The 25,156-nt window shown below is 43.1% G+C and overlaps 1 protein-coding gene across 1 annotated transcript in view; it reads left to right on the top strand.

The window, feature by feature from the left end:
• USP28 (ubiquitin specific peptidase 28) overlaps positions 1-25,156 on the top strand; it is a 64,731-nt gene that overhangs the window by 36,588 nt on the left and 2,987 nt on the right. Inside the window, exons 10-24 of the mRNA XM_040976965.1 lie at positions 1,070-1,218; positions 3,003-3,130; positions 4,741-4,836; positions 9,318-9,497; positions 9,884-10,104; positions 11,411-11,481; positions 13,185-13,413; positions 17,610-17,804; positions 18,300-18,439; positions 18,614-18,799; positions 19,803-19,898; positions 21,867-22,045; positions 22,148-22,226; positions 22,971-23,050; positions 23,524-23,647. Of these exons, the coding sequence (XP_040832899.1) occupies positions 1,070-1,218; positions 3,003-3,130; positions 4,741-4,836; positions 9,318-9,497; positions 9,884-10,104; positions 11,411-11,481; positions 13,185-13,413; positions 17,610-17,804; positions 18,300-18,439; positions 18,614-18,799; positions 19,803-19,898; positions 21,867-22,045; positions 22,148-22,226; positions 22,971-23,050; positions 23,524-23,647 (2,153 nt within the window). The remainder of the gene's footprint in view (positions 1-1,069; positions 1,219-3,002; positions 3,131-4,740; positions 4,837-9,317; positions 9,498-9,883; positions 10,105-11,410; positions 11,482-13,184; positions 13,414-17,609; positions 17,805-18,299; positions 18,440-18,613; positions 18,800-19,802; positions 19,899-21,866; positions 22,046-22,147; positions 22,227-22,970; positions 23,051-23,523; positions 23,648-25,156) is intronic.

Below are 25,156 nucleotides of genomic sequence, written 5' to 3'. Positions count from 1 at the left end.
CCATGTCTTTCTTACTCTATCTCCTTAATGGGCACTGTCAGAGAAAGCCACTTCTGACTATTGGTGTTGTCTCTTGATGTCTGTGTAATCAAGGACTTTGTGAGTTCCTGAATCCTGTTCTTCTGTGCAGTGGGCAGTCTTTACTTTGGGATTGTTTCATTAAATTGTATGTTTGCAGAGCATACAACTAGCATTAGTGTCAGATGCACAGGGATGCTCCTTGGTCTCTGGTGAGTTTTCTGATAGAATACCTAAGCTGCGTGCTGGGCATAGCATCCTTTTTACTTCAGAATTTTGAGCATGTGCAAACCCTATGCACCCAGCCACCACCGACCCACAGCCAGCTGTTCCCAGCTCACCATGGCAACTCTTCCTTTTGCTCTTGTTTTTAAAGGATAATCTAGTACCACTACCACTCAGGAAAATAGCCTTTTTAATATCAAATGTCTATAACTGCATTATTCTCTGTAGTTAGAGAATTGAGTTTATTTTGGAACTTTGCTTTAGTCAGGATCAAGTGTGGTTCATTTATGACAGGCTGATCTTTAAAGACTCTTCTTGGTTCTTGGTGTCTGGCACCTCTTCCCTCCCCACTCCACCACCCTTTTCTCCTTGAAATGTATTTTCTGAAGGAATTGGCTTGTTGGTTCTTTAGTATTTCTTATACTCCCTTGATCCATATTTAGCATACTCTGAGTATATTTCTCTCTCTTCCTCTTTCTGTGAATTGATGTTTGAGTCTGGACGCTTGGCCAAATTCAGGTAAAGCTTTATTTGGCAAGACTGAATTGTAGGTGATGTGAAAATCTTTGATTGAAGAGTCCGATGAGAAGGGTGGAGGCATGTGGGTTTTTTTTTTCCCCCCCTGCACCATTAGCTAGCTGTTTCATGGCCAGTATCTGGACTCACGGGCTCATTGGAGGATGCAAGGCTCCCTTCATGTATTTTTAGCTAGTTCTCAGAAGGTAGTGCAGTATGAGAAGAAGTTGTCTCTGTGCAGCCAATACATAGACTTTTAGGTTGCTGTAGGGATGTGGTTAAAAATCAGCTTGTCTCTTTCTCTGCCTAGGAAAGCCCTTCTGTAACAATGAGACCTTCGGCCAGTATCCCCTTCAGGTAAACGGTTATCGCAACTTAGACGAGTGTTTGGAAGGGGCCATGGTGGAAGGAGACATTGAGCTACTTCCTTCTGATCATTCAGTGAAGTATGGACAAGAGGTAGGTTGGGTATTTTTATTTGCTGTGCTAGTGACAAAACCAGTTAAGTCAGACTGTGCTTTTGGGCAAGCTAATCTCCCTCTTGTACGAAATAGCTTTGTATTTAGTTAACAGAACTTGATTTTGTCTTGTTTCATCATTTGATGTGTGTCAGTCTTTGTGCTTTAATAAATAAATCTTTTACTGAAGTTCAGAATTTGAGTTAATCATGTGAAGCTGTGTGCTGTGAATATGTTTAAAGTATGATCAAGTTTCTCTTTCTGTTGAAGCCTGCCTTTCCCTGAGTAGGGAGAACCCACTGCCTCTATATTTTTGGAGGGTAAAAGTACAGTGATTAAAACCTGGTATGCCTGTCAGAATGTTTTCCCTCTTTAGTGTGTACCGTTATCAGTTGTAAATTCTGCCTTTGCATCTTAAGATTTTTTAAATTTAATTTTCCTTTATTTTTGTGGGAGGAGGATTGGAAGGGAATAGATCAGATCAAAGGGAGATCAAAACAGAGGAACACCTCAGATTTCCAGTTGGGTTAAGAACTAGTAGCATTTGTGGCATCATTTCAACACTGCACTGTTTAGATTTTTCTTTCGTCTGACATATTGAGACACAACTGTTACTCTTCTAAGAGTGTAAACTCAGTGATTATAATAGGATAAAAAGAAGAGCTTTCCGGAGTTAAAGTGGGGAGCTGAAACATGAGATATGTGAAAGTACTTTAGCTGTTGAGCAGTGTTGGATCTCAACAGAGCTTTTCAAGGAAAGAACTAGTCCCTAAAGGGGAGGCCTGTCATGGTTCCCTCCTGTGCTGACCTGTTCACAGCATAGAAAGGGGTGTCCACCAGCTGCTTGGACCAGCATAATCAATGGTGAGATCTCTTTTTGAAAAGAGAACCGAACACAGTCTTGGTGCTAGCTTAGCTTGAGCCATGAAGTCATCAAACAGGCTATCTGAATTCACTGTTTGCACCTTTGCCAAAGGGGACCCTCCACCACTGTAGGAATCTGTGGCACACAGGTGAAGGGAACAGAAATGTGTTTCCTGGCTTAGTGGTTCCTCGCCCGGTAACAGTGACAGTTGGAAATCTCTTTGATAAGCTAGTGCATTCTATTCCTGAAAGTTATGGTATTACTGATTGTAGGTGGGTTTGATTTGTCCTTACAGGACATCAGTATAGTTTTTTGGGGTTTTTTTTTTTTTTTTTTTTTTTTTGTCTCAGAAACTGGAAACAAAGTAGCCCATTTTGCCATTTTGGTACTTTAAGTTTACATTTTACACATAAGGGGATTCCATTTAGACTTCCTAGACTAAATAAATGGTACAGAATATTTGCTCACATTAGTATTTTTGAACAAGTCATACAGACAATTGGCTCCTTGCTGATGTGCTGTTGAGATCATAATTTCTATCTCTGTGGTTCAGCTGGCTGTTGTCCTTGGGTTCCAAACCCTGCTGAATGGTGATGATACACAATCAGTTGTGTAGGTACCTTGCAGCTCCCACATTCGAGGGTGTATATTTGTAAGGATAACGGTGGAGTAAAGAATGCTTTGACACATTAGCAAAGTTGGAGTCTTGAGGAATGCTTAACTATATTCTTTAAGACAATATGAGTTAAGGTGTCCGTTTCCGTTAGTATTTGGGATAAAAACATGCTCTAGTATGAATTTGATTTGAATATAATTAATCCTATACCGAAAGAAGAATTTGATGAGTAATACTTTAAATGTGACCACTGTCATGTCCTAAAGCTTATTTTCTTTCTTTCCTGTTTACTCTCCTCACTTAGCGCTGGTTTACAAAATTACCTCCAGTATTGACCTTTGAACTCTCAAGATTTGAGTTCAATCAGTCTCTTGGACAACCAGAGAAAATTCACAATAAGCTGGAATTTCCTCAGATTATTTATATGGACAGGTGAGTTCCTAGTTGATTGTCTTCTTGGCAACTGCAGCACTAGAATGATTAAGTACTAGGTATACTAGGCCAAGGAGTCTCCTGGAGGTCTTCATAAATAAGCAGATTTGGATTCATGGAATGTTGTGGCCTACGTTTGTGTTTCTGAGAGATGCTCAGAGCTACTTCTTTTTTGACTGCAGTTGAACAGCTGGGGTTCAGAGCAAAGCTGGTATTTTAGATGTAAGGAACAGTGTATGGAGTAACCCTGGTACTTTTTATTTTTTTTTAAGATTTATTTATTTTTATTGCAAAGTCAGATATACAGGAAGGAGGAGAGACAGAGAGAAAGATCTTCTGTCCAGTGGTTCATTTCCCAAGCAGCCTCAACAGCTGGAGCTGAGCCAATTCGAAGCCAGGAGCTCTTCCAGGTCTCCCATGCAGGTGCAGGGTCCCAAAGCTTTGGGCTGTCCTCGACTGCTCTCCCAAGCCACAGGCAGGAAGCTGGAAGGGAAGCCAGGCCACTGGGATTAGAACTATGTGGTAGGATAAAATACTAGGAATAGAACTGCTAGGTTATGTGAAGGGTATACGTTTAACTTTATTAAGAAAACCTGATGGCTGAGTGTGATGGGTCAATGGCTAAAACCTTACCTTGCAAGCACTGGGATCCATTATGTGTGCCAGTTTGTGTCCTGCATGCTCCACTTCCCATCCAGTTCCCTGTGTATAGCCTGGGAATACAGTGGAGGATGGCCCAAAGCCATGGGACCGTGAACCCATTTGGAAGAAGCTCCTGGCTCCTTCCTTTGGATTGGCTCAGTTAACAGCCACCAGCAAATGGAAGATCTTTCCTCTTTGTAAATCTGATTTTCCAATAACAATAAATCTGGAAAAAAAGAGAAAGAGAAATGCTTGAGCTGTTTCCACCAGTATCCAATAGCTTTATTTCCTACATATTTCCAAGCCTGTACGCTTGGAGCGTGCCTCACATCGGGGACCTGGGTTGGCGGGGAGGTTGGGTAGGGCTTTTCTCTTTGTTTCTACCGTGACTCCAGACACAGGGGGGAAATGATGATATTAGTGTGGAAACAATGGTATTGCGCACTTTGCTGTAGCCCTTGACGCTTTGAACCCTAATCAACTAAGTAAGATTATTAAGAAAAAGAAAGAAAGACACTCAAAACAAAAGAGAATACATGATGGCAAATTTTTGGTACAAAAAACTTTCTGAAGTCTATGTGTATGAGGAGTCTTCACCAGGTTTTGGAAAATATATATCATAAAAATAGCATTGATTTCAAAAATATGGCAAAATGAACATTTTATTTCTATTGACCCTTTTTTGGAAAAAAAAAACCAAAACAAGTCCTTGCCTATGATTATAGCTACAGCTCACTTTAATTTTGGGCATTTTTAGTGGATATATGGAATATTTTACTTTAATTTCTGTGGTTTTTTGTTTTTATAACTAATGATATTGAGTATTTTTAATGTACTTGTTTATGAATCATTTGTATGAGAAATTTTTTTACAAAGTCTATTCAGATTGAGGAAGTTTCTTTGTATTTAGTTTAATGTGATTATGGACAATAAGGAATTTAATGTTTGTGGGATTACCATTTTCTTAGGTACATGTACAGAAGCAAGGAGCTTATTCGCAGGAAGAGGGAATGTATTCGAAAGCTGAAAGAAGAAATAAAAGTTCTTCAGCAAAAACTGGAAAGGTGAGTTGTACTTAGACATGTAAAAGATATATTTCAGAAAACCTAAAAAAATGTATATTTGATAAGTTTGCCACAAAAAATGCTAAATAAAAAGATAGGCAAGTTTATCCTACTTTGAACCCTCCATAGTATAATCGTGTGTTGAAATATTACCTAGTAAATCATATATATATGCCCAGTTTTGTATTAAGAAAAAAAAAAAAAAACCAATATGAGATGAACGTGATAACCACTACAGTACGGAAACAAAAAGCAGTGCGGCAGCCTGTAGATCACAGTAAGCTTAAAACATTGGCAAAAGAGAAAGGAGGGTGGGGGTAAGTATTACAATGTTAGGATTGTATCTATAAACTGCATCATATCTGTCCTCTTTATATTAATAAAACAAAAAATACAAAAGATAAGGAGTAAAACATTCAAATGAGATAATTTGTTTATTTAAAGTTAACTCAGTATGTAATATCTAGAGTGTTATATGAAGCTGCTGAAAAAAAAAAAGTGCAGTGTGAAGCAGCCTTTCAGGTCAGAGGGAGACAGCAGTCGGGCTGAGCAGCATCGCAGACATGGTCAGCTGCTGGCCGTGTGCTGAGGAGAGGCAGAATTCTGATGTGATAGCCTCTTCTACTCCCTTGCCGTCGTTGTCACCAGCATGAGAGAACTTTCACAATCTCCAACCCACTTGCTTTGGGAAAGCAGTTTCTAAAGTGTCTAGGAATACTAAAAAAATTGCTACTCTCCATAGAGTGGCGTGCTCACTGATTAAAAGGGCCAGTATTTCTGACAGTAAGATCCTTTATCTTCAGAGGATTCTTTGCTTTTTGTTCATTTTGCGCTTGACTGTTTCTGTGGAACCACCTTGATTTCTTTAGGACGAGTCAGTATAATTTCTTTCTAGTCCAGGTAGGTTGCATTGATTTCTCATTTATAAGGGAAATCACATACATTACGATGACATTTTCCCTCTTTATCTGCTTAATTATTTTCCTTGTATTGCCACCCCACCTCCACCCACTGTATTGCTGGGTCATTAGTTTCCCTAAAGGATAGCACTTTCCATGCCAGGTCCCAGATGGCCCGGTCACTATCATTGTCATCCCTGCTTCATCTACTTACCAAGTACTTACCAAGATACACTGTGGAGCCTTAAGCTGCAAGCCACCTCCTCAGATGTGGTCCTCAGAGTTGTTCACAGGATTTCTAAGTGTGGCAGAATTTACTTTAAAAGTTTTAGTGGAGCTTTGTAAGGCTAGAGGATTTTTTTTTTAAGATTTATTTATTTTTATTACAAAGTCAGATAATACAGAGAAGAGGAGAGACAGAGATGAAGGTCTTCCATCCGATGATTTACTCCCCAAGTGAGCGTAACGGCTGGTACTGAGCCGATCCGGAGCCGGGAACCAGGAACCTCTTCCGGGTCTCCCACGCGGGTGCAGGGTCCAAAAGCTTTGGGGCGTCCTCAACTGCTTTCCCAGGCCACAAGCAGGGAGCTGGATGGGAAGTGGAGCTGCTGGGATTAGAACCGGCGCCCATATGGGATTCTAGCGTGTTCATGGGGAGGACTTTAGCTGCTAGGCCAAGCCGCCGGGCCCAAGGCTAGAGGATCTTAATTGCTTTTATGTAGCCACATAACTACGAAGTGCTTACTAACCAACCAAATATTCTGATATACTTAGGTTTTAAAATAGGAGTATAGGGATATTTTCTTTGGTATTAATTTTGTTGTAAAATAGTCATTTGCTTGTTTGAGGTCTGTCATGTTTGGTTGTGACATACTCCTGGGAGTTAAGGGATATCAGTAAATATAGAAATGAAATATGGTGGTAAGATTACATAGTGAACTAACTTAAACTTTTTTGTGTTTACATTTTCATTTTCATTCAAGTACCGTGTACTAGTTTTTTCTTTTAAGAATAAAAATGGGCCTGGCATAATAGCCTAGCAGTTAACATCCTCGCCTTGCACATGAGGGCATCCCATATGGGCCCTGGTTTGTATCCTGAAAGCTCTGCTTCCCATCCAGCTCCCTGGAAAGCAATCAAGGATGGCCCTAAGCCTTGGGACCCTGCACCCATGTAGGAGACCCAGAGGTGGCTCCTGGCTCCTGGCTTGGGATTTGCTCAGCTACGGCCACCTGGGGAGTGAACCAATGGGCAGAAAATCTTCTCTGTCTCTTCTCCTCTCTGCATATCTGACTTTTCCAATTAAATAAATAAAAATTAAAAATAAAAATATTCACTCTTTTTTTTTCTAAGATAGCCTTCACATAACATCAAAAGTCAAACTTCTTATTCTTTCTGTAACCAGCATTTTTGAAACCATCTTTTGTTTAATTCTGCTTGTCAGAATAGGTGATTTATTGCATAAAATAGTTGATCCTGGGCCAGGCATGATAGCCTAATGGCTAAAGTCCTAGCCTTGTGTGCCTCAGGATCCCATATGGTAATGGGTTCCTGTCACTGTGGGTCCACTTCCCATTGAAGAACCTAGGCGTTTTCTGCCTTTTGTGATTCTGCCTTAATGGCTTGGCGGGTGGCCTGTGAACTCCAGGCCTGATAGTCTGCATGACACCCGGCAGGACACCTGGCAGGTCACGTAGGCAGACCACTCCTCAGGAAGGAGGTACCTAGTGTAGATCCACCGCTGTAGCTCATCAGTTTGTACCTTTTGAAAGTTACTTGTTTCAAATCCACCAATAGAAGCCTGCTAAATCATGACTGTATAATTAATAGCCTGAAATGTATAAGAACTGGGGGGCTTGGGCGCTCTCTCTCTCTCTCTCTGGTGCTCTTGCTCTTGCTTCTTTTTTCTCCTCCCTGCAGATCCTACAGCAGCCTCGCTGCGGCTGCCCCTCCCCCACCCAGCCCTATTGGGCTGGGGGTGGTGGCTGGGAGACCTAGGTTGACCTGAATAAACCACCTTTATGCCTTAGTACTGGCTTTAGACTTGATGATTATCTGGGGATTTCAAAATCCGACACAGCACCATCCAGCTCCCTGCTTGTGTGGCCTGGGAAAGCAGTCGAGGACGGCCCAAAGCCTTGGGACCCTGCACCCTCATGGGAGACTTGGAAGAGCTCCTGTCTCCTGGCTTCAGATTGGCTCAGCTCTGGGCATTGTGACGGCCACTTGGGGAGTAAATCAGCAGACAAATCTTTCTCTCTGTCTCTTCCTCAGATCTTTATTTTAAAAAAGTCATTGATCCTAAAAGTTATCGAAAGAAATTCAGTGGAGAACATGAAAATGGCTTTGTTATGAAATTGAAGATAAATTTCGTACAGAAAAAAGTTCCCTGGAATTTCATATCAGTATCATTGAACACTGCAAATTTGGGAAGAGTTATAGATATACAGTGCTGACTTTGATCCCAATACAGTGCCAGTCCTGCATTGCAGATGAGGGTTGAAAGAAGCTGATAATAGCAGCAGTAAAAGCCTTAATTTTTAAAAAAAAATTTTTTTTACGTTTACATATCTGCAATCCTCTTAAATAAAAGCTGTGATTCTGGCATGCAGATTCTACTTAACTTTCTCTTATGTTGTATACCCTCATGTTTCAAAATTATAATGTCCTTTTGCTCTAGGAACAATTTTCTTCGGAGTTTTTTTTTGTGTTTCTTTCTTTAGTGTTTCTGCATTCTACTAATTACCAGTTTATATATACTAGCCATTTAAACCACTTACTTTGTTGAACTATCATTTTGAGCTAAATTTCCTTAATGAATCTAATATAATGTGGTAATGGAGTGATATTGGATGTTATTAAAATAGGTATTGTTTTGGTCCCTACTCTATTCATCCTAAAGAAATCTTCCATAATTTATACCTAGTCTATGCCATTTAGTGGTTGTATGAATGATAGTGTGTTTATATCCTTGGAGAAGACAGACTTGCCACTTGTGTTAAGCGATAGCTCAGGTTTGATTATTTTGTTTTGCTCAGTTGTAAAACTTTTGGTCTAAAGGGTAACAAACGTAGATCTTGGCTCAGATTCTTGAATCCCTGCTTCCCAAATGGGATACATAGATAGAATTCTAGGCTCCTGGCTTGAGCCTAACCCAGCCCTTGCTGCTACAGGCATTTGGCAAGTAAACCTGCAGATGGAAGTTCTGTCAGCAAGGAAAGAAACCTTTGGCACCCGTTCATCAGAATTGTTTTCTGATTTGGTTACTAGCAATATGTGTGCCTACTGGAAGAAACCTCTTATTTTTGTGAACAGAGTGTGACTTTGAGAGAAAAGTATAAATTGCATGGCTGTGCTTACTAGCCTGTTTGAAATGTTTCCTGTCATAAATCAAAATATAGGGTTAGTAATTTTTTACTTTTGTAGTTGAGTAGATTTTTCCCCATAAATTGTTTGAATGCCTTGGTAAATGTTACATAGTCTTTGTATAGGTTCCTCCATTGGCTGTTCTCGTCTTTTGTCAGCAAAACTTCATGTACAAGGCAGACACAGCTGGTGGAGTACCACTGTTCTTTCTCTTAGGTATGTGAAGTACGGCTCGGGCCCAGCTCGGTTCCCACTGCCAGACATGCTGAAATATGTTATTGAATTTGCCAGTACAAAACCCACCTCGGAAAGCTGTCCACCGCAGAGTGACGAATGTGCGGCATTGTCAGTCAGCACAGTGCTCTGCCCACGTACTGACCTGCGCACCAAGAAAAGGTAATGAAAACGGGCCTTTTCACTAGCTCTTTCCACCTAGTTGACACTCAGTGCATGGAGCTCAGGGAGCTGTTGAGCTCTTTGCTGGCGAGGATTTTGTCTTTGTGAGAAGGCTTCATGCTGGATGATGAGAGATCATGAACCCAGAGCTGAGTTTAAATGCTCGTCTGTCGTTGTTTCGGTGAACTTTGCTAAGTTAGTTAATTTCTTTAATGCCTACATTGGTAATCAATACAGTGAAGATAGTAATTAATATGATTCATGTAAAGTTTGGCTCAGTACTATACAGATTTAACACTCACTAAATGTTAGCTGTACTTTTATGTAGAGCAACTTGCCACATGTCTGGAAATTATCATATGACCATCATTTTTGTCTTCCTTCAGTACAAGTTCAGAAAGCTCTTCTCAGGATGCTGAAAGTCCCTTTTCTTCTCCTGAAGATTCTCCGCTCAAGTCTGAGATAATAAGTAAGCCACGTGCATCTTCTCGATCTTCCCTGGAGATGCCCGAGCACCCAGCTCCTCGCTCTGTCACAGATGAGGAGATGAGCTTTGTGAAGACATGTCTGCAGAGGTGGAGGAGTGAGATTGAACAAGATATACAAGGTTGGCTCTTATAACATTGGTCTTTGCTGTTTATTTGGAAGTAGGGCAGCTTGGCTGCCCTTTGCCATGATTTTCATGTGAACTTTTGCATTTGGGCCTGGTAAGTGTGGCTGTAAGGACTCCGTAAGTTTGGCTCATGTCCCCACTTCCCTGTGGGAGAAAGCGCCCTCTTGTGTTTCCTCAGACTATCTGGAAATTTCTGAAAGTTTAGGTGCTCTTGATCTTTCTGCTGGGATTGGTCTCAGTCTAGTAATTTCTGTTCCTATTGTAGATAATCCAAACACTGACCCTAATGACAAATTTAGCTGACCTGGATTTCTTATTTTGAGGTATTTTGTATGTGAAACATACGTTTCTGAGGGTCTTTAAGCAATGCACATAGTATAAAACTGAATGTCATGGTGCCGTGTTCTGAATAGGCTTTTGGCCTATTTGCCATAAGCACAGACTGTGACAGTGGGCCTTTCTTCTTTTGCTACCTAGGAAACAAAAAGGCAAGTAAAATAGATTCTTCCCAAGATCTTATTCATTGACATTTAATTCTGCCCTTTCTTGTCCTCTCAGAACCTGTAGCTTTGACATAAAAAAGGGTCTTAAAATCTGTAATATGAAAAACTACAATGAATTTCAAGGATTTTTTTTTTTTAAGTTTATTTTCCATGAGTTGTTTTTTTACTGCCCTCACATATTTTCCAGCCAAATGACCAATGTAGTAAGGTCTTTCCTAAGAGACCTTAGGCAAAGATAGTTGGTGCTTTTATAATTTATAAAAGGCAATTTTTGAAGTTTTTTTTTTTAAAGATTTATTTTATTTTTATTGGAAGGGCAGATAATACAGAGAGGAGAGACAGAGAGAAAGATCTTCCGTCCGATGATTCACTCCCCAAGTGAGCTCAATGGCCAATGCTATGCGCCGAGCCAAAGCCAGGAGCCTCTTCTGGGTCTCCCATGCGGGTGCAGGGTCCCAAAGCTTTGGGCCGTCCTCGACTGCTTTCCCGGGCCACAGGCAGGGAGGTGGATGGGAAGCGAGGCTGCCGGGATAGAACCGGCGCCCATATGGGATCTGGGCGTTCAAGGCAAGGACCTTAACCACTGCGCCACCACACCGGGCCCAATTTTTGAAGTTCTTAAAGTGATTATACTGAGCTATGAGCCTTTTATAAAATACTGAATAATAAAACTGTGTACTACTTTGTTGTTTAAGGTAAGGTGGTAACATTATTTTGAATACTGTTGCTTAGTAGAAGCAGCCCTTGTGGCACAGAGCAAGGTGATCTAACAAAGTGTTTTTTTTTTTTTTTAACAGATTTGAAGAATTGCATTAGTAGTACCACCCAAGCTATTGAGCAGATGTACTGTGATCCTCTACTTCGACAGGTAGAATAAAAAATTGATGGGGAAGTGGTCAAGACATGGTAATGGTAGATCAGGAAAAAAAATGAATCTCGTTGATTTCTTTGAAAATGGATGAGAATCTCCAACACAATATCAGATTGAACTTAAAATTGAAATTGGTTATGTTTTGTTCACTTTAGACTAAGGAATGGCTTTAACCAGTAGTGGAATTGGAGCATTATTTTGATTCTGCAATGTATTTGTTATTTGTTATATAGTAAACTGTCAAGTTTTTTTTTTGTTTGTTTTGAAGATTTATTTCTTGGAAAAGCAGATTTACAAAGGAAAGACAGAGAGAATGATCTTCCATCCCCTGGTTCACTCCCCAAGTGTCTTACCCACTGGTGCAGGATCCGAAGGCTTTGGCTCATTCACCATTGCAACTGTGAAAGGAAGTTAGTGCAGATAACCTTTTATTTAAAAAGAAAAATCTTCTGAGTTTTGGATTCTTACTTCTTTGAGAGGCATGGAGAGGTTTTCCCATCCAGTGGTTCATTCCCGAGATGCTTATAGCAGCTGTGTTTGGGCCAGGCTGATGCCAAGAGGGAGGAGCCTAGTGTGGCTTTCCTGTCTTCGTTGATATTGGCATTCTGGAACTGAAGGGGGAAAGAGGCTGTGGTCAGGGCATGTCAGTGCAGTGTCTGTGGTGTGAGTAGACAATAGACAAGATGGCTATGAGAAGAGAACATTTTTAGAATAACGTCGAGGCACTGTTTAGTTGCATAACAAGAGTGCACAGTGTAAATCATTCGATTTCCCCATTCTTTTTGTCATATTTCAAAATTCTCTGTTGCTAGTAGCAACATGTCAAGATAGTATAGGTTTTACTTGATTTGAAGACTGGGCTTTCCTTACTTTCACTAAAACTTACTTAACCGGCAAGCATTACTGGTTTTCTCCATGTTGAAAAATTACATAGCAAGTTTGTAGTTACATGGATCTTTATCCTACAAATGGATGTGTGATCACTCACAAGAAAAAACATAAGGGACCTGTGGCCATCTTTCGTTTTGGTTCCAATTCAAACAAGCTTAGACAAGAGAGCTGCTGAACTTGTTTTTCATTTCCAAATATAGTAAATATTTTCTCAACATAGAGGGGTCAAGGTCCTCTTCTTTTTAGACAAACTGAGTTTTGATTTGGAAGGATAAATAGATCTAGACCATCTTTGGTTTAGATTTGTGATGTAGTTTATAGTTAAAAAAAAATCTTCAGACAGATCATCTGATGCCTCACTTTAAAGATTGAGGAATTGAGACAGAATTAATAGACTCTAAAGCTGTATTTTTTTTTTTGAAGATTTACTTATTTGTATCACAAAGTCAGATATACAGAGACAAGAGACAGAGGAAAATCTTCTGTGCGATGAGTCACTCCCCAAGGGAGCAAAATGCCCGGTGCTGTGCTGATCCGAAGCCAGGAGCCAGGAACCTCTTCCGGGTCTCCCACATGGGAGCAGGATCCCAAAGCTTTGGGCCGTCCTTGACTGCTTTCCCAGGCCACTAGCAGGGAGCTAGATGGGAAGTGGAGCTGCCGGGATCAGAACCGGCTCCCATATGGAATCCTGGCGTGTTCAAGGCAAGGACTTTAGCCGCTAGGCCACGCTGCCGGGCCCTAAAGAATTCTATTAAAATACATTTTACCAAATGCCTTGCTTTACCTGACAGGGATATTCTCATTTGCAGGTGCCTTATCGTTTGCATGCGGTTCTTGTTCATGAAGGTCAAGCCAATGCTGGACACTACTGGGCCTATATCTATAATCAGCCCCGACAGATCTGGCTCAAGTACAATGACATCTCTGTTACCGAATCTTCCTGGGAAGAACTTGAAAGGGATTCCTATGGTGGTCTGAGAAACGTCAGTGCTTACTGTCTGATGTATAGAAACGACAAGCTGCCACACGTCAGTGCAGGTAAAGACCTCCTAGCAGAGCCGGACACTGGGGAGGATCTCTACTGCCCTTTTAAATTACAGCTTTCTGTTATGTATAAACTACGTACAAATGTCGTAAGAGAGCTAACTTGGCCCCCAACAAGAGTACACTGTGAAGTTGCTAAGGTGGTCTTTGTTTTTAAGATTTATTTTGTAAAAGTATATATTAAGTATAAAGTATATGTATTATATACAGCATTATGTATTATATAGTGTGTGTTTGTGTGTGTGTATATATATATATATATAGAAAGAGAATAGTCATTTTTAAAGATTTTTTTTTTTTATTGGAAAGTCAGATTTGCAAAGAGAAGGGGAGAAAGAGAAAGATCCTCTGTGATTGACTCCCTAAGCAGCTACAAAGGCTGTAGCTGAGCTGATCCACAGCCTGGAGCCAGGAGCCTCTTCCGGGTCACCCACGTGGGTGCAGAATCCCAAGACTTTGGGCCACCCTCGACTGCTTTCCCAGGCCACAAGCAGGGAGCTGGATGGGAAGTGGAGCAGGTTGAATACAAACCAGTGCCCATTTGGTATCCCGGCACATGCAATGCAAGGGCTTCGGCCACCAGCCTACCACACTGGGCCCAGTTGGACTTTAAGAATCTTTTCTGTACCTCTTTCATTCCTTTCACATCTAGCAGTCTGCTTGTTCACTTTTTCTTCTGTAAGGTTTAAATTTTTGTTGAAAAGTCAGATATACAGAGAGGGGAGAGACAGAGAGGGAAATCTTTCTTCCACTGATTTGATCCCCAAGTGGCTGCAGGAACTGGAGCTCGCTGATCCAAAGCCAGGAGCCTCTTTTGGGTCTTCCACATGAGTGCAGGGTTCCAAGGCTTTGGGCTGTTCTTGACTGCTTTCAGACACAAAAGTAGGGAGCTGGATGCTAAGTGGGGATGCCAGGACACAAACCAGTTCCCATATGGGATCCTAGCATGTGTAATGCGAAGACTTTAGCCACTGGGCTACACCGCCAGGCTTGCAATCTCTGTTTTTTTTTTTTTTTTTAAAGATTTATTTATTTATTACAAAGTCAGATATACAGAGAGGAGGAGAGACAGAGAGGAAGATCTTCCGTCCAATGATTCACTCCCCAAGTTGAGCGCAACGGCTGATACTATGCCGATCCGAAGCCAGGAGCCTCTTCTGGGTCTCCCACGCAGGTGCAGGGTCCCAAGGCTTTGGGCCGTCCTCGACTGCTTTCCCAGGCCACAAGCAGGGAGCTGGATGGGAAGTGGAGCTGCTGGGATTAGAACCGGCGTGCATATGGGATCCTGACTCATTCAAGGCGAGGACTTTAGCCCCTATGCCACGCCGCCAGGCCCACAATCTGTTTTTTAATTGGCATCCTTGTACACACATTTTTATGCCTTTTGAACGATAATTACATTAAAAATGTTTTTCCTTTATTTTTACTTGAATTTTAGAGAGATAGAGAGATCTTCCATCCTCTGATTCATCACCCAAATGGCCACAACAGCCTGGTGCAGTCTAAAGCTGTGATCAAGGTTCTTTTTCTGGGTCTGCTTTATTCATGCTGGAGCCATCCTTTGCTTTAAATTTGGAGCCATCCTTTGCTGCTTTGTTAGGCTATTAGTAGGGAGCTGAATCTGAAGTGAAGCACCCAAAACATCCATACGTGATTCTGGCACTGCATGACTTTGCTATGTCTTTCTGCCAGAATTAAGGAATAACTATATATGTATATTTTAAGATTTATTTTTTACTGGAAAGGCAGCTATACAGAGATAAAGAAAAACAGGAGGAACTTCCATCCATTGGTTCACTGCTTAAGTGGACGCAGTGGCTGGGGCTGAGTGGATCAGGAGCCTGTTCCGGGTCTCCTATGTTGATCCAGGGTCCCAAGGCATTGGAATTTCCTCTTCTGCTTTCTGAAGCCACAGGTAGGGAGCTGGATGGGAAATAGAGTAGCCGGGGTATGAACTGGCTCCCCATATGGAGACCCGGCAGATGCAAGGAGAGTTTTTAGCAACTAGGCTATCGTGCCACACCTGAATAACTATATTTAAAAAGAGATATTCCTGGGCCCGGCGCGGTGGTGCAGTGGTTAAGGTCCTCGCCTTGCACGCCCGGGCATGCTAGGCAGCTCCCCTTCCCATCCAGCTCCCTGCTTGTGGCCTGGGAAAGCAGCAGAGGACGGCCCAAAGCCTTGGGAACCTGCACCCGCCTGGGAGACCCGGAAGAGGCTCCTTGCTTCGGATCGACATAGCATCGGCCGTTGCGCTCACTTGGAGAGTGAATCATCGGATGGAAGATCTTCCTCTCTGTCTCTCCTCCTCTCTGTATATCCGCCTTTCCAAAAATAAAAAAATAAATATTTTTTAAAAAAAAACATATTCCTATATATGCTTTTTGTTATTACTGACAGTAATGATCTTTTATATTAATACATTAATCCTTAATGAGTGTTTTCAAACTATCCCTCTGGTACAGGATATTAATTATTATTACCCTAATTTTACAACTGACTAACAGGCTCCATGGAGTTCTGTAGCAGCTAGTCATATAGACAGTAACCAAATGGCAGGCTCAGATTCAGATCTGGTTCTGATTTCCAGTTCTGTGCTATTCCAATTTCGATTATCTTCTCCTTCCTGCCACAGTGTCTGTGAGAGACCAGTATTGTACATGTGAGAAAATAGAAAGCTTTCTTTGAGTATCCAAACTTAATTTGTTGTCAAGAAAGGAAATAGGCCGGGCATTCTGCCCATGCAGCATAGTATCTGATTTGCTAGTTGGGATGAAGAGAATGATCACCTAGAGATTGCGCTTCAGGATCGGGTGTCTACTGTGAAAGCACGAACATCAACCTGTGGGAGTTACTGTACCAATGACTGGGCTGGCTGTGGATAGTACATCCAAACCTTAGTATTGCATTCATGGGTCATTGACGCAAGTGGAGTGCAACCTGCCACAGGGGTTGACCTGCAACCTACAATACCAGCACCCGGTTCCAGTTCCATCTGCTCCATTTCAAGATCTAGCTCCCTGCCATTGTGCCTGGGGAAGTAGCGACAAGAATATGGTACGAGTGCTTGGGTCTTTGTGCCCATATAGGAAGCCTAGATAGAGTTACAGGATCCTGGCCTCGGCGTCTCCCATTCCTGGCAGCTGTGGCCACTTGGGGAGTTAACTGGCAGATGAACTCTACCTTTCAAATAAATACATATTAAAAAGAAAGAAGCAAATGAAAACTGACATTTGCCCTGTGAAACATCTGGCTGAGGACAACCATAAGTGACTGTGCTAAAGGTGTGGTTTGGTCACAAGATGAGAAATTAAATTTGATATGCTTTTGATATCCTTGCCATTTTTCAAAACTTTGAGCCAGATTTCACTAACCATTTACCCATTATTTTACAGTGCTTTCAGATGGTATTTGTTTGAAACTTGAGTCGGGGGCCCAGGCGGCGTGGCCTAGCGGCTAAAATTCTCGCCTTGAATGCGCCAGGATCCCATATGGGCACTGGTTCTAGTCCCGGCAGCTCCACGTCCCATCCAGCTCCCTGCTTGTGGCCTGGGAAGGCAGTGGAGGACAGCCCAAAGCCTCGGGACCCTGCACCCATGTGGGAGACCTGGAAGAGGTTTCTGGCTCCTGGCTTCTGATTGGCGCTTCACTGGCTGTTGTGGTCACTTGGGGAGTGAAGCAGTGGAAAGATTTTCCTCTCTGTCTCTCCTCTCTGTATATGTGACTTTGTGCAGTAAAAATTAATCTTAAAAAAAATATTTCCAATCCCTTTAAAAAAAGAAACAAAACTTGAGGCTGTATAAATGGCTTCAACTGTATCCCTGATCCTCTTGAGGTGAATGGGAATTCTTCAAAATAATGAGCACAGTGGTTAAACTGGTAATATTTGGCTTAAAATTTCTATTAAATCTATGGATTTTCCAAATTTCTGAGACATGTTACTGACCTCTCTTTCAAATCCCTACTCTATCATGCCTTCATTAGTTGATGTAACAGGTTAATTAATGACTGCCTCCCTCCAAACTGCCAGGCACTGTTACCCTGTTACTAGTATACTGTGGTTTTTGGCCTTATACTGTCAGGCTTGTTGTTTGTATGTATGTGCTTTAGTTAGAGGTCAGACCAAAGGTGGACCGTCCTGTTCTTGGCCTTCTGGTTCCTAGGTGATGTGTCCCTTTGTTTCTCCTCAGAGACAGCCTCAGATGAGTCCGACCAGATGTTAGGGGAGGTGGAAGCACTGTCTGTTGAACTGAAGCATTACATTCAGGAAGATAACTGGCGATTTGAGCAGGAGGTAGAGGAGTGGGAAGAAGAGCAGTCTTGCAAAATCCCTCAGATGGAATCATCCAGCAGCTCCACGTCGCAGGATTTCTCCGCATCGCCAGGTATCTGAGCAGGACCTTCTCCGTGGTGTAGTAGCATTCATGCCGCTTGCTGCTACAGCCTTCAACCTGTGTAGTTACTGTGTCCCAGCCTGATGGAATTAATAGTATCTGTAGATTGTGGCTTCTGATGAGCAGGATCATATCTGAAGGACTTGGCCACCTGTGTGGTTATGCTTTTGCCCAGCAATGCAGAAACTGTGATGGGTCTGATAGGTAGACATCTTCCTCAAGGCAGGTGGCCACTGGCAGAAAGAAATGCAGTATAGGTGGGCGTACTTTGGGTTGTACAGGATCATCGGTTGGGTTCTTGCCAAAGCAACCACATCTTATAACCACTTTTCTCTAGAGGATGTTTATTCATAAAAGACTTTTTTTTAAGTATGTTAGAAGGGTAGGGTTGTATATGCAGCTGTGTTCATCCTGCTTGCCTCTTGTCATCCTCTTCTTGACTGAGGTGTCCTCAGATGCTGATTCTGCTGTACGATTTGTTGTCAGAGCCTTCTGTCACTTCTGCTCATGGGGTCCGCTGCCTGTCTTCTGAGCACGCCGTGATTGTAAAGGAACAGACTGCCCAGGCGATTGCAAACACCGCGCATGCGTACGAAAAGAGTGGCGTGGAAGCAGCGCTGAGTGAGGTGAGCCGGCAGGAAAGCCCAAACTGTTGAGAAGGTTGGGTTTTCAACAGTAACTTTCAGCGTTCTCACATTTCTATTATTCCGTATCTCTGCTGCGTTTAACCAACGCCTCTTTGTTTCTCCTGTTCTTTCTCTCTCTCTCGCTCTCTCTCTCTCCGCCTTCTGCTACCACAGCTTAAGGAAGCTGAACCTAAGAAGCCCATGTCCCAGGAAACAACCCTTGCAGAGCAGTCAGAACAGCCCCCAAAAGCACCTGACGCAGAGCCTGCTGCCCAGCCTACTTCTGAGGTCTCTGAAGTGGAGATCCCCAGTGTGGGAAGGATTCTGGTTAGATGTGATGCAGATGGATATGATGAGGAGGTACAGAGAAAAGTGCAGGAAGTAGCTGTCTGTCGTCAGTCTTTCCTCTCTTGTGACTAAGCACACTTTCTTTTTTGTAAGTGTCTGGTTGTAGCTAGTATTTTCTCACTGATGCAGTTAAATGACAAGGAGGCCTGTCTGGCTTTGACCTTGGTTACTATTTAAAAGATAGCCTTGCTCTTCCTCTTTAGGGTGTATGTATCTACCCAGGCTGGTCCTTATGGAGGCCAGCACAGAGGCCAGAAGGCGCAGGAAACTACAATTGTTACTTTTTGGTATTATGAACAAAAAGTTGCCTTCTCACTTTAAGTGGGAATTCTTTGTATTTTATATTAGTCAATTTTGTATTGTTCAGTGATTTTTCTTCCAAAACAAATATGGATGAAAGTTGCTGACATTTTTAATTGTCAAGCTTTAGAAGAGGCTATAGAATCCCAATTATCTGTAGCCTATCTCCTGCCCAGTTGTGCTGCACTGGGCCATGAAACCTGTCTTGCAAACTTAGAGTTTGAACAAAATTATTGAAAGGTTTTCATCTTAGAGTCATATTTGTATAATTCTTCTGTTTCCAAATTATTTTTGGTTTCCTGTTCCTCCTCCTAAAATTTGAAGAAAAAAAAAAAACTTCTGTATTTAAAATGTAAACCTACGTTGGAAATGTTGTCTCAGGCCTCTCCCTGCTGAGAGCTGTAACTTAAGCTCATTCGTCAGCAGTGCCTTTGGAGATATCTTTGGACACGCAACTTCCTTCACTGTCTGAAACAGAACGTGCCACCTAGGACACGCATGCGTTGCTAAGGTTTTGCTGTTAACGTGGAAGGCTGGGGACCGTGCATGCCCTAGGGGGTAGGTGTGCAAAAGCTGACTTGCACTGTTGTTGCTGACTGAGAAGCGGCCTGCTCTGCCATCCTTGAGCACCGTCATCTACGCCTTGCTCTTCTCACACTTATCTTTTGAACCTTTCTTCTCTCCCTTTTCTCTGTCCTGTGTCCTCTTGTGGTAGGTGATGCTGAGCCCTGCCATGCAAGGGGTCATCCTGGCCATAGCTAAAGCCCGTCAGACTTTCGACCGAGATGGGTCTGAAGCAGGGCTTATCAAGGTATCACTCTCAAATTCTACCCCTTACAACTCACATATTGTAATATTGGATGGAGGAAAAATGGGTTAAATGGAGTTTAAATGAGGTAAAATGGAATATGCCTTTACCTGTCCGGATCACTAGCAGGCTGTGCATTTGCTCCCTTTGATAGATGCACCCACTCTGTTGCGGCTGCCCGTGAGGGTTGCACATTGTTGTTAAAGAGCTAGGTGTTAGTAAAGCCCTGAGATTGTGCCTCTGGAACGTGAGGGCAGTCACATAAAAAAGCAGGCCTTAATTTTACCAGATGTTGGATTTTTTTTTTTTTAAAGATGTATTTATTTTTACAGGAAAGGCAGAAATACAGAGAGAAGGAGAGATAGAGAAGATCTTCCATCCCCTGATTGACTCCCCGAGTGGATGCAACAGTTGGAACTGTGTCAATCGGAAACCAGGATCCAGTAGCTTCTTTTTGGGTCTCCTATGTGGGTGCAGGGTCCCAAGGCCTTGGGCTGTGCTTTACTGCTTTCCTAGGCCAAAAGCAGGGAGCCAGATTAGAAGCCAGACTGCCGAGTTGCAAACCAGCACCCATATGGAATCCTGATGAACGCAAGGCAAGGACTTTAGCCTCTAGGCTGCTGCTCTAGGCTGTTATTTTTTTTCTTTAAAGATTTAGGAGTTTTTGTTGGAAAGTCAGATTCACAAGAGAAGGAGTGACAGAAACATTTTCTGTCTACTGTCCGTGCCCCAAGTGGCTACAATGGCTAAAGCTGAGCTGATCTAGAGCCAGGAATCGGGGGTATCCTCCAGGATTCCAACGCTTTGGGTCATCCTCCACTGCTTTTCCAGGCCACAGGCAGGAAGCTGGAAAGGAAATGAGGCAGCAAGAATACAAAACGGCACCCACACAGGATCCTGGCATCTGCAGGGAGAAAGAATCCTAGCCACTGAGCCATTGCACTGGGCTTACGTTTTGAATATTGTACTTAAAAAAATTGCATTTTTAAAATTATTTTTTGTTGTTGTTGTTGCTTTTTAATTTTTATTGCAAAGTCAGATGGACAGAGAGGTGCCGAGATGGAGAGGAACATCTTCCGTCTGTTGATTCACCCGGCGTTATGGCACAGTGGTTAAGGTCCTCACCTTGCTTGCCCGGGATCCCATATGGGCACCGGTTCTAATCCTGGCAGCCCCACTTCCCATCCAGCTCCCTGCCTGTGGCCTGGGAGGGCAGTCGAGGACGGCCCAAGGCTTTGGGACCCTGTACCCGCGTGGGAGACCCGGAAGAGGCTCCTGGCTTCGGATCGGCATAGCGTCTGTCTCTCCTCCTCTCTGTATATCCACCTTTCCAATAAAAATAAAAAAATAAATCTTTAAAAAAAAAAAAACACTCTGCAAGTGACCGGAACAGCTAGAGCTGTGCTGATCTAAAGCCAGGAGCCAGGAACTTATTATGGGTCTCCCAAACAGATGCAGAGTCCCAAGACTGGGCCATCCTTGACTGCTTTCCCAGGCCACAGGCAGGGAGCTGGATGGGAAGTGGGGCTTCCAGGATTAGAACCAGCGCCCATATGGAATCCCGGAACGTTCAAGGCAAGGAGTTTAGCTGCTAGGCCACTGCACCAGGCCCATTTGTTTGGTTTTTTACGATTCAGGTCACTGGGTTTGAGAATATATCTGAATCCCAGCCTATATATACGTAATTGTACCACATAATTAAAAACTCAAAAATATATCATAAATAAATAAGAATTTATCTGAAATGATTATAGCCAAATACATGCCATACTGATAACCTTATGGGAAAAAATGAAATCCTTTGGCGCTAGAATGCTAGAGGAGTTTCACTCCTTGTGAAATGCAAGTAGCGTACGTAGATGTGTAGCTGCGCACGTCATTTCTTGGGGGATGGTGCCTGCAGCCCTCGTGTGAGCTTCTCTACGGAGTGGTGCTGTGCATCTTTCTGAGCGTGTGTGATGTCTGTAACAGGCATTCCATGAAGAATACTCCAGGCTCTATCAGCTTGCCAAGGAGACCCCCACTTCCCACAGCGACCCTCGACTTCAGCATGTGCTGGTTTACTTTTTCCAAAATGAAGCCCCCAAAAGGGTAGTGGAACGGACTCTTCTGGAACAGTTTGCGGATAAAAATCTTAGCTATGATGAAAGGTAAGACGGGACAACTCTGGTGGCTCCTGCTCTGTGTAGCTCTGGTCCCTCTTTTGTGCCATTGTGCCCTCTGATTTTCTCCTCCACCTTGTCCTGTTACAGATCAATCAGTATTATGAAGGTGGCTCAAGCCAAACTAAAGGAAATTGGTCCAGATGACATGAATATGGAAGAGTACAAGGTGATGTCTTTAAGTCTGCAAAGTAATTGTTAATTCCTGATGCAGAGCTCACACATCTGTGTTTTCCTAGGCTGAATTTTTTTCTACCCTTGCTCCCCAAAACCTGGAAAGAATGGGTAAAGGATCTCTTCCTGAGAATAGCAGGACTCTTTCTTTCCATTCGTTTATTAAAGAGAATTCCCCTTTGATTTTCCTAAGTACTCCCCACTTCAGCCTTGTCCCAGGCATTGCAGTCCTTGAGATGATGCTTTTGATTTACCTTAAATGATAAGTTTCTGGAAGGCATTAAGAGACAAATATAGCTACAAGAGCTCATTGCATTCTACAAGAAGCCCACCGTGGGCCTGTTTGCCAATCTGTCCAGCTGGGAAAGGGCCTTGGCCTTCCTGTCCCCCTGGATCCGGGTAGTCTTTGTCAACCCTTGAGAGGTCAGTCATTCAAGCCTGCAATGACTGACCGTGACCGTGATGTGAAGAATTGGGATGAGAAAGTCTAAAGCTTATGTGAAATGAGTATTTCTGTTCCCAAGTGAAGGAACAGAACGCTTAAGAAAAATAGTAATAATAATAATTAAAGCCAGTGGGAGATTTTTATTCTAAGCGTTGAACAGTTTTTGTCTGAAAATTTGTGTCTGCTGTTTTTATGCCTTTCCAGATGTGCTCAATACAAACTGGTCTTGAATTTAAAATTTCACCTAGTGGGAAATGCAGCCTATTTTACTTGAATGCTCTAATTTCTTTTCAGAAGTGGCATGAAGATTATAGTTTGTTCCGAAAGGTGTCTGTGTACCTCCTGACAGGCCTGGAACTCTATCAAAAAGGAAAGTATGTTGCCTTTGATTTCTCTTGAGAGTATGTCAGGTCAGGACGTTCACTGTTGCTCACCAGGGCCCACTCACGCACAGTGGACTGCGTCCCAGCCTTGCCATATCCTTGTGTACCTTTCAGTGCTTCCACTTTTCTTTGGCTACCACATGGAGACACAGCATCAGAGTTTCTGACAAATGAAGATGAACCCAGAATGTAAATTGTGAGCTGGCATCCCTAGAAAGCAGCCAACTGGCTGCTTTGATCTAAGCTGAGGAAGACTGGTCGCCCTGGAGTTTTGGGGCTGGTCTCCTGGTCGTTTGGTGGAACATTGGCTGCAGTAGTTGCCCTCGAGCTTTTCACAGGACACAATGCTGTTGGCCTTCTCCATGATTGTAGCCCAGCAGATTCTCCTATTAGGGGGTTGTGAGTTCTAGGCCCTAGATTTTGGCAAAAGAGGACTGAGGTGTCGTGTGTCTTCCATTTCCAAGGTACCAAGAGGCGCTGTCCTACCTGGTGTATGCCTACCAGAGTAATGCTGCCCTGTTGACCAAAGGGCCTCGCCGCGGTGTGAAGGAGTCCGTGATTGCTTTGTACCGAAGAAAATGCCTGCTGGTCTGTATTGCTGTAAAGGCTGAGGTTGTCGTGTGTGTGTGTGTGTGTGTGTGTGCGCGCGCGCACGCATGCCCTCTGCTGCTTGAAATCTGATGAACTATAACACATTCATCCCCTCCAGTAAGTTTTAGATTTTCCTGTACTCTGCTGAGCACTTTGGTATTGCAGCAGGTCCTTCTAAGTTACTCTGAGTCAAGTGTGGGGCCATGCAGAACCTTAAGCCTAAAATCAGCCTGCTACAGTGTTAGTGAACTTGGGAGTCCCATCTGCCATTTTCTTGGCAGAGCTGGATGAAATGATTTTGCCTGCCTGTATTCCCACCTGGGTTAGCTTACCCCCTGCTGCCTCCTGGGCTCCCCAAGCACAGGTCGTCCTGTCCAGCTGTCTATGCCTGGTGAGAAGCAGGTTAAAGTGCTGGAAGGAGGCCTGCTTCCTCATTGTTCCCCACTAAGCAAGTAGGTTATCAGCAACTTGTCAGTCTAGTTTTTGGAACAAGGTTTGTGCCCTAATAATTGGTCCTGCTGTTCTGTGAGTGTCGTTGCTGTGCACCAGTGAGGATGGAGTGTGTCCTGATGCATTCCTGAGTTTGATGTCAGTTATGTCTGGGACAGGACAACCTAGAGGAAAAGGGCCTTGCAGGTTTCAGTGATCCAAACTGCGTTAGAGCCTCATGGTTGTATTATATATATGAGTGTGTTTTTAAAAGATTAATTTATTTTTATTGGAAAGGCAGATTTATAGAGAGGAGGGGTAAAAATCTATTGGTCCAAATGAAATAACCTCAACTGAATTTGAACTGTGGTAACGCAGCAAGGTGGAGAAATCCACCATAGGGAGAGGGTTCGGGGAGGGGTGGGGGAATCCCAGTGCTCATAACACTGTGTCACATAATGTAATGTAATTAATTAAAAAAAAAAAAAACTACTGATCCAGTCCTCCACTGGCCTCAACAGCTTGAGCTGAGTGCATCTGAAGCCAGGAGACGGGAATTCCTGGTGTCCCATGTAGATGCAAGGTTCCAAGGACTTAGGCAATCCTGTGTTGCTTTCCCAGGCCATAAGCAGTTAGCTGGATGGGAAGTGGGCCCGGGGGACAGAACTGCACCCATGTGGGATTCCAGTGCTTGCAAGGCAGAAGATTAACCAATCCAGCCATTACGCTAGGCTTATGCACTTTGTTGTTTTTTAAGATTTATTTGTTTATTTATTGGAAAGTCAGACTTACAGAGAAGAGGGAGACTGAGAGGAAGATCTTCCATCTGCTGGTTCACTCCTGAGGTGGCTGCAGTGGCCGGAGCTAAGCCATTCCAAAGCCAGGAGCTTTTTCCAGGTCTCTCATGTGGTCCCAAGGCCTTGGACCATCCTCGAGCTACAGTCGGGAGCTCGGTGGGAAGTGGAGCAGTGGGGATATGAACTAGTACCCATATGGAATCCCAGCTAATGCAAGGCAACCAACCACACGGGACCCATGCACTTCTTTTTAAAATTACCAAACACAAATTGACCTTTT

The sequence above is a fragment of the Ochotona curzoniae genome, unplaced genomic scaffold (assembly GCF_017591425.1).
Source record: "Ochotona curzoniae isolate NIBS_2020 unplaced genomic scaffold, NIBS_Ocur_1.0 contig_2723, whole genome shotgun sequence".
Lineage (NCBI taxonomy): Eukaryota > Metazoa > Chordata > Mammalia > Lagomorpha > Ochotonidae > Ochotona > Ochotona curzoniae.
The sequence above is the reverse complement of the archived record's forward strand: the minus strand, read 5'-3'. Positions and strand labels throughout refer to the sequence as shown.